This window comes from Protomyctophum bolini (assembly GCF_963924005.1).
Source record: "Protomyctophum bolini genome assembly, chromosome: 15".
Lineage (NCBI taxonomy): Eukaryota > Metazoa > Chordata > Actinopteri > Myctophiformes > Myctophidae > Protomyctophum > Protomyctophum bolini.
In genome coordinates this window covers 15,104,826-15,120,468 of record NC_137876.1, presented here as the reverse complement: position 1 = coordinate 15,120,468, position 15,643 = coordinate 15,104,826, and the positions used below count along the sequence as shown (strand labels likewise).

At 45.9% G+C, this 15,643-nt stretch overlaps 2 protein-coding genes across 3 annotated transcripts in view; one reads left to right on the top strand and one right to left on the bottom strand.

Annotated features, from left to right (window-relative positions):
- The window catches only part of tfb1m (transcription factor B1, mitochondrial), a 67,546-nt gene that overhangs the window by 31,883 nt on the left and 20,020 nt on the right, over positions 1 to 15,643 (bottom strand). The window lies entirely within an intron of this gene.
- LOC308329065 (claudin-20) lies at positions 516 to 6,837 on the top strand. The gene is made up of 2 exons (XM_080783255.1): positions 516 to 823; positions 1,545 to 6,837. Exon 2 carries the CDS (start codon positions 1,796 to 1,798, stop codon positions 2,528 to 2,530), a length of 735 nt encoding a protein of 244 aa, XP_080639381.1. The 5' UTR covers positions 516 to 823; positions 1,545 to 1,795; the 3' UTR covers positions 2,531 to 6,837.

Below are 15,643 nucleotides of genomic sequence, written 5' to 3'. Positions count from 1 at the left end.
TAAGCCTATAAATGCACAAATCAATAGGCAAACATGTATAGGTTAGTCGATAGTCTAATTAGAGTTAGCTCATTTCCCCCCAGACAATATTAGGAATATAACACTATAGTTATGACAATTTCACAGTAATTTAAAAACTAAGAAACATATCCTATTAAAGCAGAATTACATAACACTAGTCTAGGCTACAACTTAAAATAAGATGCGTCATTCTTCCACGTATAGCCACCATTAAGGATTTGAACTTTATTATATTGAATTTACCACATCTTTATATAAATGCTCATATAATGTATTGATACAAGGTTAGCCTATAGCCTACATTAATTTATTGATAGGCTAAAATAGCCTATAAATAATTAACTTTCTTTTCGGTAAGTATAGCCATCACGGCCGTATAGGCATTAGGCTACTAGATGATTACACAGGCAGTAGTTTAACTTGTGCTGATGACGTAGACACGGTGCTACAGCAGCAGACATTCAGTCAGTCAGTTCAGTCAGTCAGTCCTTCAGAGAGGCTCAGTAGAGCCGCGCGGTGCGGTGCGGTGCGGTAGGTAGCGTGCTCTGTGGATGTTCTCCTCTCTGGTCAGAACGGCAATACGGCAATAATGGATGATTATGACTTGCACGGAGGATGCGGAATGGACCATACCGGTCGGGACTGAAACTATCGTCGCCCCCTCGCTCTAGCAGCGCTGCTGCACCTCATCTCCATCCGTGTGTCTGTTTGGTGTTTACAGAAATCACAGCGAGCGAGCGAACACAGTCAACACACAACGTGACCAGCTCTGACTGCAGCACCACGCAGCCGACGAGAGGAGGTAAGAAAGAGCCGTTGTATTTCAGATTAAATACTTAGGATTTATTCTCAATCGTTCGTTTATGCGGTTCATTCTTCAATCTGAGCAGCGACTGACATTTTATACGTCCACGGTGAAAATAAACGTAATAAATTGGTTATGAAGTATAGGGGGGGTTAGAAAATAACTGGAAAGTTTTATTCTGCCCGAATTGCCCCCCCCCCCCCCCAAAAAAAGTGTTAATTAATTTGAACTAATTGACAATTATGTTAAAATGGAAGCCTATATGTAAAACTTCGAGGCTTAATGATTAGAATAGCTCATACTGCTTTGAAGTGAAAGTGCCTAGAATAAGCTCTTTATTATTGAGTGGTGCTGAGGACACTGCACCTTTAAGTGCTCATAGCAAAGACCGTTTGCAAAATACCACAAACTCATTTCTCGCTCTCCAATAACAGCTCTATGGGGCTCAGCCTAGGCAGGCACACGGGAGGGGGAAAAACAGGCAAATGGGAAAACGCACACAAGCACAAAACCCTGTGTCTCATTACTCGTTTACCAGAAATCAGCCAGAGCTGTGGGTCTTATCGCTCTACATAGCTAGGGCTTCACGCTCTCCTTTGTTCCCCCCCCCCGTTAGAAAAGTATCCGCTGCTTCTGCAGCGCTGAGTGAGGAGAAAGAGAGAGAGGGAATAACACAATTCAGTTTCTCATTTTCCGTGTGCCTCTTTCTCTCCTCCAGTCCGGTGGAGCCGGCTCGGCGCTGACCTGGACCTGGCATCATCTTGGCGTAGCACCAGGGGAGTGGTGTGAGGCGGCCAGCCCCGGGAGGGCAGAGAGGGGTTGAGGCGCCTGGCCGGCGCCGCTTGAATGCTGCCCGGCGAGGAGGGGCAGCAGGAGGAGGAGGAGGGGGGGACGGGCATCGTCGTCACCGTCGGGCTTATAAGGCATAGCGGGGCGGCTGCGTCGACCTGAGGGCGGGCGCGGGTAAGGATGAGGATGGCGTCCACCGGCATGCAGGTCTTCGGCTTCGTCCTGGCGCTGCTGGGCATCATGGGCGCCATGGTGGCGACCGTGCTGCCCAACTGGAAGGTGAGCGCCGACGTGGGCTCCAACATCATCACGGCCATCTCCCAGATGCAAGGGCTGTGGATGGACTGCACGTGGTACAGCACGGGCATGTTCAGCTGCACGCTCAAGTACTCGGTGCTGTCGCTGCCCGCCTACCTGCAGACGGCGCGCACCACCATGGTGCTGTGCTGCGTCATGGCCGCCATGGGCCTCTGCCTGGCGTCGCTGGGGCTCAAGTGCACGCGCTGGGGCGGCGGCCGGCGGGCTAAAGGGCACGCCGCCGTCGCCAGCGGCACGTGCTTCGTGGCCGCCGGCTTCCTGTGCCTGGTGCCCGCCTCATGGTTCACCAACGAGGTCATCGCCAGCTTCATGGACCACAACGTGCCCGAGAGCAACAAGTTCGAGCCGGGCGGCGCCGTCTACGTGGCCTTTGTGTCGGCGGGCCTCCTGTTCGCCGGCGGCTCCATCTTCTGCATGTCGTGCTCGGGCAAGAGGCACGGGCCTCAGGACATGATCCTGCTGCCGCCGCCCGACAAGCTGCTCCTGCAGCAGCAGGCGCAGCAGCTCCTGCAGCAGTCGCAGGACCTCCAGCATCAGTACTGCTCCCTGTCGCCGCTGGACAACAAGACTGGCTACAGCCTACAGGACTACGTGTGATTCAAAAAATAAAAGGAACGCTGCATGCACCACCGCAGGGTGGGGGGGTCTAGAACGGATTATAAATCTCACTACACTCCTGACCAGGCTCTCTTGGATGGAGGTGGAGAGGAACAGAAGAGCAGGGAAGAGGGAAACGACTAATCCCTTTGTTTTCTTTTGACCCCTGGCCCGCTTGTATCTTCTCTTTTATTGCGTTCCACAAGCACAAGCCGTGGATGTTTCCCTGAGCGAGTGGCGCCTTGGAGCAGACAGAGTCTGGATAAGGAGCTCGCTGCGGAACGGGAGAAACCCGCTAAACACACGCAGATATCCGTCACGAGTCAGTGAAGTAACGGAGGAGAGGGCAGAGTTCCCCGTGGAGAATGGATTAAACAGTTACTGTGCGTAGGCCTTCCCATGTAGATTTAACACCACCACTCCCCCCTCGCCAAAGGTTTGAATTGAAAGAAAGAAAAAGGGAAAAAGAGGAATAAAATCCAATCATCTAGCTGCTATTTTACAATCGTTTGGTATCCTCTCATTCGCAAAGTCGGCAATATGATGTCTCAGAGAGGCAGCAGTAGGTGGAAGCCCTTTCATAGAAGCCATCATGGGTTGTTGTTTTTAATGCTTGTCCACTAGAATGCTAGCAGGAAATAGACTGAAATAAATGGTCATATTTTTGGTAGCTAATATAGAATGATGTTGATATTTTGCCTCATATGAAGCATGCTGTCCGGAGCCTGTCAAGTGTATTAATGCAGTGGAATGCCTGGTTAGAGGATCGATACATGATAACCCACACAATGCCTGTGCCTACAAATAAGCTGTACATTATGATATCCCGTTGAAACTGTTCAAATAATAGACTCAGGATGAGTAGACAAGAGACTGCTGGGCTGCAGAATTGACAGAGAAATGCAGACGGACAGACAGACAGACCCAGCACATATTGCACTGCAGGTGTAAATATGAGGTGGCGGGAGAGAGAAAGAGAATGGCAAAGAGAGAGAGGGAGAGAGAGAGAGAGAGATTAAGATAACAGTAAACTGGATGGTGTTGACACTTTGTTTTCACATTTCCCTTCAAACTAAAAACATCCTGTCTCTTAACTCAAATTCCATTACATGATGTGATCAACCCACCAACAACACTGGCACGCCGATTATACACCCACGCATGCATACACATACTCATGAAAAAAAGAAATAAAACAGATACGCACGCACGCTCGCTCGCGTGCACACGTGCACACACACACACACACACACACACACACACACACACACTCCTGTGCAGTATAGCGTGTGTACACACGGAACCTTCGGAAACATCCCTCTAAAAAATGAATGTGCTTTTCGTAGCCATCCACCTCCTCACTGCCATGGAAACAGAATCTGGTACCCAAAAATCGCTGTTGTCTGGGGGCCTGTGTGTGTGCACGTGTGTGTCTGTGTGAGTGTCCACGACACGTACGTGCACGCATATGTGCGTGCGTGTAATGTTTCTGCAGAGCCGTTGCTCATGCAGTGCTGCTGCTTCGCTAATCCATTTTATTAGCCAGAGATGTGAGACTGAGACAGCTTCCATCCATTACCCTGACTACTAAGGCTTTGGGAAATGCTGTCTGTCTTTTATTGTTTGTTGTCCATTGCGAATGTATCTATGACATCCTGGTTACACAGCAGCAAAACAAAGAAAATATACGTGCAAGAAATGAAGATTCTTGAGTCATGACTGCCGGAGTGGGCTGTGTGTCAGACTGCTAAAAAGGTTTGAGTCATTCTCCATATGTGACTTGTTTTTACAAGCGTGTGTGTGTGTGTGTGTGTGTGTGTGTGTGTGTGTGTGCGTACGTGTGGTACACTTGTATTCCTATACTTGTGAAGGCCAAATGTAACCACGACGGGTATAGCAGAATTTGAGAAATAGACATTGCGGGGACAATTTCCTGGTCCTCGTTAGTTGTTTTTAGGCGTACAATTAGGAAATGATTGAGGTTGGCGTTAGACATTTTAGAGGTCAGGTGTGTGGGTTGGCGTTGAGTTCTGCCTGATTAGTTGCATGCCGGTGTCATGCAGCATAAAAAACGAGTATAATAATATATCAGCATACGTCAGGCTTTAACGTTTGTGTTTAAAATCACGCAAAAAGAAAGAAAGAAGGTAACAAATTATACAATTGTCAAATGCGTATGTCCTCACAAGTATAGTAATACCAACGACACGTGTGTGTATGTATGTACCTGCAGATGGGATCGGTGTCTTGAGTTGCAGCCACTTGACTCTCTGTCATCGTCGTTTTTCCTTAACCGTCAGTCATTCCCACTCTCCCTCTCTCGCTTGTGTCATGTGTCACAGTCACGCGCATGACTGACAGGGAACATGGATGCATGTTTGACGACCTGACCCCGACACACAGACGCGCACCTACTCAAATGTCGTGGTGGTGGTGGTACGTGGTACCTGTTTTAAGCTTTCACACCGGTCTGTTTCCATGGCTGGGAGGTAACGTTTCTGTCCTTCACTGGCCGTTTCAGTGACACTGGCTATTTCAGTGACACTGGCTGTTTCAGTGACACTGGCTCTTTCAATGGCATTGGCTGTTTCAGTGAGATACTGGCTGCTTCAGTCTCACTGGCTGTTTCTAGGACAATGGCCGCTTGAGCGACATTGCTTCAGTGACACTGGCTGTTTCAGTGAATCTGCTTCAGTGACACTGGCTGTTTCAGTGAATCTGCTTCAGTGACACTGGCTGTTTCAGTGACACTGGCTGTGTAGTGACACTGGCTGTTTCAGTGTCAGTGCTTCAGTGACAATACACTGGCTGCTTCAGTGACAGGATCTACAGTGACAGGGCCTACAGTGACAGGACATAGTGACTTCAGTGACAGGGCCTACAGTGACATGACAGGGCCTACAGTGACATGACAGGGCCTACAGTGACAGGGCCTACTGTGACAGGGCCTACTGTGACAGGTCCTACATTGACAGGGCCCACAGTGACTTCAGTGACAGGGCCCACAGTGACTTCAGTGACAGGGCCCTGGCAGTGACATACTGTACAGAGCAATGCATTCACTCTCTCCTCTCTCTGTCATATAAACATGCAGTTTCCTGGGGGGAGAGCAGATGGCTGAGCACAGCTCGCCACCTGCAGGCTGCTGCTGGCATGCAGGAGGCCTCTCTGTCTGTAGGCATCTCTCTGCAGGTGCTGGCAGAGGCCTCTAGAGCCAGGTTTACTGTATCTACATCACAGCCATCCACCATGCCACCAGCACACACACACTGTCCGGAACCAACACACCGGGCATCCTGACAAAACAATAACCCATGGGCCCAGGCCTCCATATTGAGCAATGCAATAAGCAATGTTGAGAATGTGCCATGTCATCAACCAATACTGACACGTTGTGTTTTGAGAATGTGCCAAATTGTCTCATGGTGACAAGATTTAATACTGTACGGAAATCTTGTTTTAGTTTATTTTCAATTATGTTGTGTTTGTAAATGAGTTATGTGTTGGCAAATGTTTTCTTTAATTTTTTTGGCTTTGTGATGTCTTCAGCTGGATATTTGTGTACGGCTCACTGTGGATTTCGAGGTTTTTATCTGTTCGCCTCATTCTTCCATTCTTTTCAAAGCACAGCATTATTTAATAACCCGGCATTTAGGCTATGGGATATAGTTTCAGTGGGCAATACTTGAGGATGAGATCTTTCTAATGGAAAATTTACATTTCAGGATGTCTTGACCACTGTAAAAGTCTGCACAATGTTGTACACAAGTATCTAGGCCGATGAGATCTCATACGTTGATTGAAGTAGTTACCCTCAATTTTATTTCACTATACAACACCATGATCCATATCTTCTTTATAAGAAGACTAGTAAAATGCACCTTTTCTCATGTTATATAGTTTGACAGTAGTTTGCGGCCGAGTGTTCCAAGTTCCCTGCAGCTGCTACAAATGTACATACGACACAGAAAAGTGAACCATTTCTGTCCTATACGATCCACCAGGCAAACGGGGACAGCTTGATCATCATCAGCACAACATTTCATAAGCTTAGTACAAAAAAACAATTGGGTCCTAAAAACGCTTAAAGAGCTGCAGCTCTACCTGCATAAAAGACAAGAAATTATCATTTTGATAATTGCAGCTTATTTTGTGGATGCTTTAGCACTTCTTACTTTCATTTGTTTTGCCAGAGCGTATTTATGATGATAAAGCCGTTCTTCACAAGTTCTGGTACCGTTGTCTCAGTGTGCTTGTGCAAGTAGTTATATTTTTTACCAATAAAACTATTTTGTGGAAGCAACACACCAATGCAATCTGTTCAATGTGTGTGTGTCATGCGTGCGCGGGACTGCGGGAGCGTGTGGCTGAACAGTAGGGGTACGGTGCTAAGCTTCTCCTGCCAGATCCACAGACTCTGGGTGGGTACGTGCTGTGCCGTGCGTAGGCAAACCGGCTGTTCATATGTTAACCACTCCACTCGCTGAGAGAGAAAACAGGATTTAACTCCCACCATGACATGCAATCGCGCGCATCCATAAAACATTACCGACACAACGTTGCAAATGGGTTTTCGAATAGCGGCGCTTACTTTAATATACCGTTCACAGCCTGTTCCCCTTGTTTCTTATGTACAGTACAGTATCATGAATGTGTCATGAATGAAGTCATAACAACCCTGGTGAGAGTTTAACCAGAAAGCATCGGTGTCATTTTAGATTTGAACCCCTTTAACTATTATTTTATACTTGGCTATTCAGATATAGCAGATATATACAAGCTTATAGCCCGTCATAGCAAAGTGGTTTGAGCTTGTGGATCTATTTTTGAAAAAAATCTATGAATACATACATACATAGCGAACATTTTTAATGCAAATCTTTGATTCTGGACGTCCCTGGAACAAAATATTTTTGAGATGGGGGTCGGCGGCCAAATACATAATGTTGGGTGGTCATTGAAAAAGTTAGAAAATGACTGATATAGCAACAAAAGTTAGCATTTAGAAGACATTTTGTAGAATGGGCCTCAGCTCATAATGGGTTAGGGAAAACGGGGGAGGATCTGGTCTGGTCTCTTTCACATACTGTAAGAAGTTCATGACAATTCCTACATGTGTATCACCACACTCAACAGCACTCACTTCAATTCCTTATAGGAATATTCTGCAGCTGCTGCTGAGTTTTCAATAAATAACACATCCTATAAAGGAATTCAAGTGAGTGCTGGTGATCCTTTTTTAGTTTCATGTTGTGCATCCAACTGCAATTCAACTCGCGTTGTCTTTTTCAACTAATGCTGTAGGTTGGGTAGTAACTACAGTTACCTTTAATATACAGTATGACTATGTGCTTAACATTCGGCGGAAATAGCAGATCAACAAGGTTGCAGCAATGCAGCGTGCCGTGAGCTTGTTGATTGCCTCTATTTCGGCGAAGAGATTTGGCAATGGAAGGAAATACTAGTGGAGCTAGTATAGAGAGCCCTGGGGAACCCCTGGTCAATGAATGATAATTTTACTCTAGTACAGTTTCAGGCTTAGGACATGTTTCTGAACGTATGCACTTACAGGAGGCAGGAAGGCAACAGTGGCTGAATGGTTTGTCTATAGTCTAGTTTAACAGTAAACAACAACGACGTTGCTTTCCAGAACATGCATGTTTGTTAACAGTGATTCTGTTAAGTGCCAGATACAGTATACCCGAGGGTCTGTCTAGTAGCAAACACCATTTATCGCCAACTGGAATCAAAGAGATTAATGCACGTGCGAGTGCACACAGACACACACACACACACACACACACACACACACACACACACACACAGATAACACAAAACAGCTGAACAGCAGCTGAACCTCGTCAAATCAAATCAGGCCCAGCCTGAGTCCGTCTCTAAACAAGATGAACGCCAAAGCGGATTGAGATAACACATCCCAGGGATTCACAAACCTTTCTATGCCAAGGAAGGACCCCCGACATAGCCATAGAAATAGCTTTTAAAAACAACGCATTGTTAGACTGTAGATTGGCAAATATGTCCTATTTTTTAAATATTCAGAAAATGTTTGACAATGACATGCCCAAAATAGGGATGCCAGGTTCAAAGTGGTTAAAGTGGCTCAAGCTCAATATGAATTGAAATAAAAAACATATATACCGGTATTGTATAACGTTTTTTTTTTTCTTCCCATGTCTTTTCAAATTGTCCCCTGGCAACCCCTTGAGTCCATGGCTCTCACTTTGAAAAACCTGGCAAGCCCTTGGGTCCATGGCTCTCACTTTGAAAAACCTGGCAACCCCTTGGGTCCATGGCTCTCACTTTGAAAAACCTGGCAACCCCTTGGGTCCATGGCTCTCACTTTGAAAGACCTGGCAACCCCTTGGGTCCATGGCTCTCACTTTGAAAGACCTGGCAACCCCTTGGGTCCATGGCTCTCACTTTGAAAAACCTGTGACACACTAAAACCATGCACAAGCCATCCTTGCTTTCACACCAGATACCGTGTGAATCACAGTGCTGCATGGTAATGTGGTATTGTTTAGCATATTGTCTCTGTCAGCTGGAAACCTCACACCAAAATGAGGATTCAAATTAAAGTAGCAAATCTACGATCTCAAAACACACAGTGTTTCGAGCTTGTGGATCTGCTACTTTTTATGCTCTTGTGTGACGCTGTACGATCAAGTAGGGCGTTAATTTACGAAAGGAAACACAACAAGTTAGAATATAGATATAGGCGGTTTCTGCCCGACAGCGACGATAATTGGTTGTAAATCAGTATGTTTTCCAGGAACCATGTCTATGCCGTTGTGGCCCCTGGACTGCAGATGAAAAGCCCATCATGACAGCCGCTCCTCTTTGGCAGAGAACCGGGACTCCCCTCTCAGTAACAGCTGATGGACCACGACCACCAGTGAGAAGAAGAAATAATGTGCCTTGAAACAAACATGGATTATTCAAGGCCCTCTGTCTCTCGCCATCCTGTGCTCCTCTTGGTTACGCAACACGAGTGGAGATCAAATAGCCAGTCCTCTCGTGGGTAAACGCTAATAAGATACGCTCCTCTGTGTATTTAACCTACATTTTCCTTCAAAGGCTCTCACCCGGAGATGCTGTCGTGACAGATTCGGGGCTGTGGGCTTAGATGGGAGGGGAAGGCGCTTTTAGTCGGTTCCAGGCAGGGGTTAATAACATTCTAAGCCTATAGCGTGGTGGTCCTGACTCTTTACCTTGAGCTTTTCTTGCCACATCAGTTTACACAGGTCAACTGTGCTGAACGCGGCGTGAACCACAACATTAAAGTGACAAGACAGACAGAGCCTGACCCATGCCTGATTTTTGAGTCCTAGACCACCAGTTACTGACGTTTTGAATGCCATTTTGTAAAAAAAAAAAAGTGGTCAGGAGGTGCACGCACATCCCAGGCCAATAAAACGGGTGCTCGAACAAAAACAACAGACTGCCTTGGTAAGTGAAGTTTTTGGTGAGCTATCAAAACGGTGTGCAGACTTATTCTTTATTTAGCATTTTGTAAAAAAAACAAAACATAATACATTTGATTATTATTTTTTTCAAAAATAGTGATTTCTAAAATAACCAATCTACGAGCTCACAGTCACAGCATTGTGTTGTGAGCTTGTAGATTTAGAACATTTAGAACATTTCTGAAAACTTGAGAGAGAGGAGGGACACCAGTTTGAAAGTGTGACACATCGGCGACTTAATTGCCAATATGGATGTCATCAAAAAAGTAGAATAATTAATATGAATTGGCCAGTATTAGACGAAAATGAGGGGACAGTCTCGCCTGGCCTTGGTCAGAGTCAGAGACCTCTGATCTATGCCAGATTAATGAGGTTATGGCTTTTGCAAAAACAAAAGCACTAGTTGGCAGCACAAATAATGAGACGGATAGAAGCGGGCCACACCAGGGTCTTATAATTAGGGATAGAAGCGGGCCACACCAGGGTCTTATAATTAGGGATAGAACGGGCCACACCAGGGTCTTCTAATTAGGGAAGTCCCGATCCTGTTGTTTTGGTCCTGATCCGATTCCAATCATTTGATTTTGAGTATCTGACGATACCAATTTCTCCGATCTGATATTTAAATATCACAATAGCACAATATCCAAAATCATAGACAATTTCCAGACTAATATCATGATATGGATATACTATCCCCATCATTTGAAAAGGACGTGATCGGCCCCGATTTCCGATCATGTGATCGGATCGGGACAACCCTACTTTTAAGCCACCTAGCACTGTCACCATCATTACATCATCGCCTGAGCACAATTATTCTATAAGCTAATTCTTGGAATTAATTTCATTAATTTGTGTACAGCTGTAATGAACAGAAATGTCATCATTTACATGATTATATTCATGCCGTCTACATCTAAGCTGTTTTAACCACTTTCAACCTTGGGTCCCAATATTTTGGGGATTTATGGCAAAGATCTTGAAAAATAAATGTGATATGTGATGTGACATGACGTGAGCTTGTACAGTATATGGCCTGTTTTGGCGATAGTACTGTACATAATTTGTTTGTGTATTGATTTGGAGTCTTAGACCACCGCTTACTGTAATTTTGTCAAAAAATGCTAAATTACTTGTCTAATTGTCCATTTAAGTTATTTGTCATTGTGCCCTGTCATATCTGAATGTTTTATGGCAACTAAAACTTCACCATCGTAATAGCCCCAGGGAGGTGTACGGCTTTTGTAAAAGAGCCTAACACACTCGGCCTCAACAGTCACGTTTGTAGCAAAATGAACGAGAGTACAAAGACTGATAGAACCGGGGGCCGCGCAAGGGACTTCTCATGGCGTGTGCCAGCGCCCGTCCAAAATCCATCAGCATGGACCCGTCCGACCGTGACAACAACACGCCAGGGCCCTCCAAACTGCTCCGTGCTTAAAGGAGAATTCCATGCTAGAAGGCTTTCTTACCTTTATTTGTAGTTGTTACGTCCCCACCAAAGAGGTCCAGGTGTTATTTTTTGCAAAAGCTCCTTATTAGCTATTTCCCCTACCATACCCTAAATGAATTGCATTGAATGGGAATTGAATGGGGCTATGGGGTGTCAAAATTATAATTTTTTTGTATATATCCTCTCTTCATAATGTAAATAATATCCCAAGCTGCACAGTTTACTACTTATTTAGATGGAAATAAGCGAATTAGCACAACACCCCATAGCCCCATTCAATTCAATGCAATTCATTGAGCGCTTATGGTAGGGGAAATAGCCAATAAGGAGCTTTTGCACAAAAAACACCTGGAGCTCATTGGTGGGGATGTAACAACTACAAAGAAAGGTAAGAAAGCATTCTAGCATGGAATTCTCCTTTAAATGGAGGCACTTTGCTTTTCAGTCGTCTTCATCCTTGTGAAGGTTCATATCTGAGATATAACGCGGTCATCAACGGCCCGGGTTGAAAATGACCTTCGCTTGTCAAAGACCCCTCCTCACCCACCCAGGTCCCAGGGCTCATCTGAGCAGAGGGGGGAATAATAGCTGTGACCTTGGCTGGGCTGTAAACTGCTGAGAGAGGCAGTGGAGAGGCTCTGCGAGATGACAAAGGGGTGCTTGTATGAAAACAATACACTCTGACAGTTCAAAGGAGGCCCTTTAATATTTCAGCCCCACAAGCGAGCGGGGTGATACAGTACTTTATGTAGATGCAGTCATCTGGAGATGAGACTACACTGATGGTCGTTTTTCTCACGCTGCAAATGAATCCTTTAGGCCCGTTTTATACCTGGTTGCTTGCCAGTGTGTCGCATATATCACCTTTTGTTTTTATCGATGAGCGACACGATGTGCAACCAGGGGCCATTCACACTGAGCTCTATAACTATTATTTGCTATTCTCAGCAAATATATTTAGCAAAGATAGAGCGAAAACAGAAAGGTCACTAGTAGCCCCAAGAGAACAACGTATGGGGTTGAAGTGAACATTATCGAGAGCGACATACTGAAATAAAAACAAATCTAGTCAAACTCAGTCAATTCCACATTAAAGTGGGCTTTTTTAAATGAATACAATTTCATTTTGTCCAGTCTGTATGGTATGGATGTTGATACAATATCGCACATATACAATTGGGATGTTGCATTTTGTCTCCCTTCCGTTCTATTGAAAGTCATTTAGATTGTGTCAAAGGTCATGTCTCACCTAGACACAGGATCTGACACGAAGATTCAATCTATACCCTGAGCAAGCAGGCAGCCTCTATATCCATTAGCTCAAATAAGGTCAAATGTCAAGTTTATTTCTCAGTTGAAGCCGACCTTCTCTTGGAGTCCAAGCAGGGCTGTTGGCATTTAATTTAAAAACACCTGCATGTTTTCTTTGGCTTGTGCAGATAAAAACAGTGCTGAATCTGCTAAAACACCAAGTTGCTGACTACCGGCATATACCCAGTGCTGCTCCTTGTTAGGAGGATCTCCAGAGATGTTGATAAGCCAACCTTTCGTAGCTCGTTGTGTTTGAGGGGAAGCGGAGGAAAAAGAGGAGAATATTTTTAGCCATCTTTTTATTGTCATGTGGGACTGTGACGTATTGAGACCAAAGGCTTCGGGCGTTTACCGAACCGGCACCAGTCATTGAAATAACTTTCCCTATACTCTTGGTAGCGTGTTTGACCCCATTATACGGGGATAGGAATAGGACCGGATGAATAGTGTGCTCGTGGAGTGAGAGAGAGTCTCACACTGAACCTGTTCTTAGGTTTGTAGTTGAGGGATACCTTCCGTTTGGCTCCCTGGGTGCTGGGCCACTTCAGTCCAAAACGGAAGATATCCATCATTTCACTGCACTGGGTCACATTGAGCGCCGAAACACCCTTTGGAATTATGAGGAGATAATTACTTTGATACCAGAAAAGGCACCCGATCTGCAGACGAAACCCCACAAAGACACGGAAAATCAATTGCTAAAAAAAGAAAATAAAGTAGTGCTTTTTTAAAGCAGAGGCTTGCGTGTCTGCTTCCTCCTCGACTCGGCTTTCTCTGCCGCTCAGGATCAAACTCTCTGCGCCAGACAACGGGCCAGACTATAGCCGAATGCTGATGCGTGGTGCCGGCATTAAGCAGATTTAATTTGGGGTTTCCTCTGTGTGTACAAGGCAAAGCATCTGTAGGGCCCGTCCTCCTCCAAAGGCTTGGATGGGTGGATGGAGCCATTACTCAAGAGAGGGCCGAGGGGCCGAGGGTTGGCCCAGACGACCATCTGCTGGAGGTACGCCTCACTTTCCAATCAGATCCATCTCCATCATGAATCTGTCTCGGGGTGCTCTTTTACCTCGCCGCTCACTGGCTCGTGTGAGGAGGTTTTTCGTATTATTATTTTTCCCCCTCCCCTGCATCATTTCCAGGCTTTGCTGCTAACGCTGTCCCTCCCGTGACTTCTATATATCATTTCCCTTTCCGTTTCACTTCCACACGTGCTCCCCCGTGCCTTTCCTGGCGGATTATTGCTTCCATTCCTTCTCACGCCGACAGGTTCCACTTCTGAGCCGGGGCCCCGAGACCCTCCTGTTCCTCCTCACACACAATCCTCTCCCCATCTCTCTCAGTCATCTCTACAGTCTCACGACTCATATTATGTCCTTTGTATCCTTCGCTTAACGCTCCACCACCTCTCTCCTCTCCTATGCGGTTCCACCCTCCACTCCACCCTGCATTCTCTATTTGTTCCCCATTATCTCCAATGACATCAAAGTAGCGGCACTAATAGCCAAAGCAGAACGCTGCAGAGTCGTGCGTCCTACGAGCCCTCTTTGGGAGGGAGAGAGAGACAGACGGACGGACAGCTGCCGGGCTCGTGATAGAGCGCTTATTGAGCGACTTATAGACATGAGACACGTTCGCTGACGGACAGAAGCTGATTTTAATCACATTCTAGCCAGGAGAGCAGAGAGGAGAGGGGGGAGGGAGGGGGGAGGGTGTTCGCAAGTCAACACACTCCCTGCAAATCAGCTCTTTTCTATGTATGGAGGGAGGCGGCGAGGAGAGGAAGTGCGAATGAGAGAATGTCCACATTGGATTGAGTGCAGATGCAACCAACGATAGTCCCCTCCTGCTGCGGCGGTGCTGCACTCAAACAGTCCTCAACTCCATGACCGGAATATTAAGCAACAAAACAGCATCACGCTGCCGCGGTAATAATAAACATGTACATGTATAAACAGCTAAGCTGTGTGTATATTATGTACGTGATATATGTGTACATATGTAGATATTTGTGTTTATACATGTAGATATCTTAGATTTTTGTCCATCTCCGGCATGTTTCTCTTTGCCGTTTGATTTATTTTTGTCCACACTCTCTCTTCTTTCTGAAACTACAAAAACCATAGAGCTTGCACAAAAAAAGCTTGCACCCACCTATATATATATACAGTATATATATATATATATATGGAGAGAGAGAGAGAGAGAGCGAGAGAGACCAAGAACAGCAGCAGACTCCTTTAATAGACATTTCAATAGTGTGTTTGAATTAGCAGGAGGTGTGTGACTAATGAACAGAAGCGTAGGGGGGGGGGGGATTGGATCCGATCGGATTGTTTTCCTCTTACAGGACAAGCTGAGGACACGGTGAGCCTGAGGGGACACCGCTGTCTGTCACACCGTCCAGGATAGAGAAACCTTCAAGGACGACCCCTAGTCACTCAATGTGACAGAGAGAGGGGCCCGTCTGGGGGTGGGGGAGTGGGACAGATTAAATAGCTTGGATAAAGACCAGCTCACCCGTCTCTCCCCTCTGCCTGTCAATAAACGCTACAAATCATGTCAAATGGATTAAACATTCCCGTCCTCATTAACCCTCTCCGTCCGCTTGAAATTGGATGCTCCCCTCTCCCTCCAGCGGGCTGCAATCAAGCAACGCACACGCACACACGTTTAACTGTTGGCATTTCCTCTCCTCTGCCGTGGCTATTTGTCACCCGTGTGTCTATGTTTATAGCGGGTGATGTGTGTTTGATATCTGCTATGTTGTCTAGAACCACCCAGAGCATTTTTCACATAATAAATGTGTGAAGATAGGAGTCAGTCCGCTAATTGTGCCTCGTGTTGCTTGGCACCTGCTGC

Excerpts from the sequence above, each read along its gene's own strand:
- LOC308329065 (XM_080783255.1), top strand. The coding sequence starts at position 1,796 with ATGAGGATGGCGTCCACCGGCATGCAGGTCTTCGGCTTCGTCCTGGCG.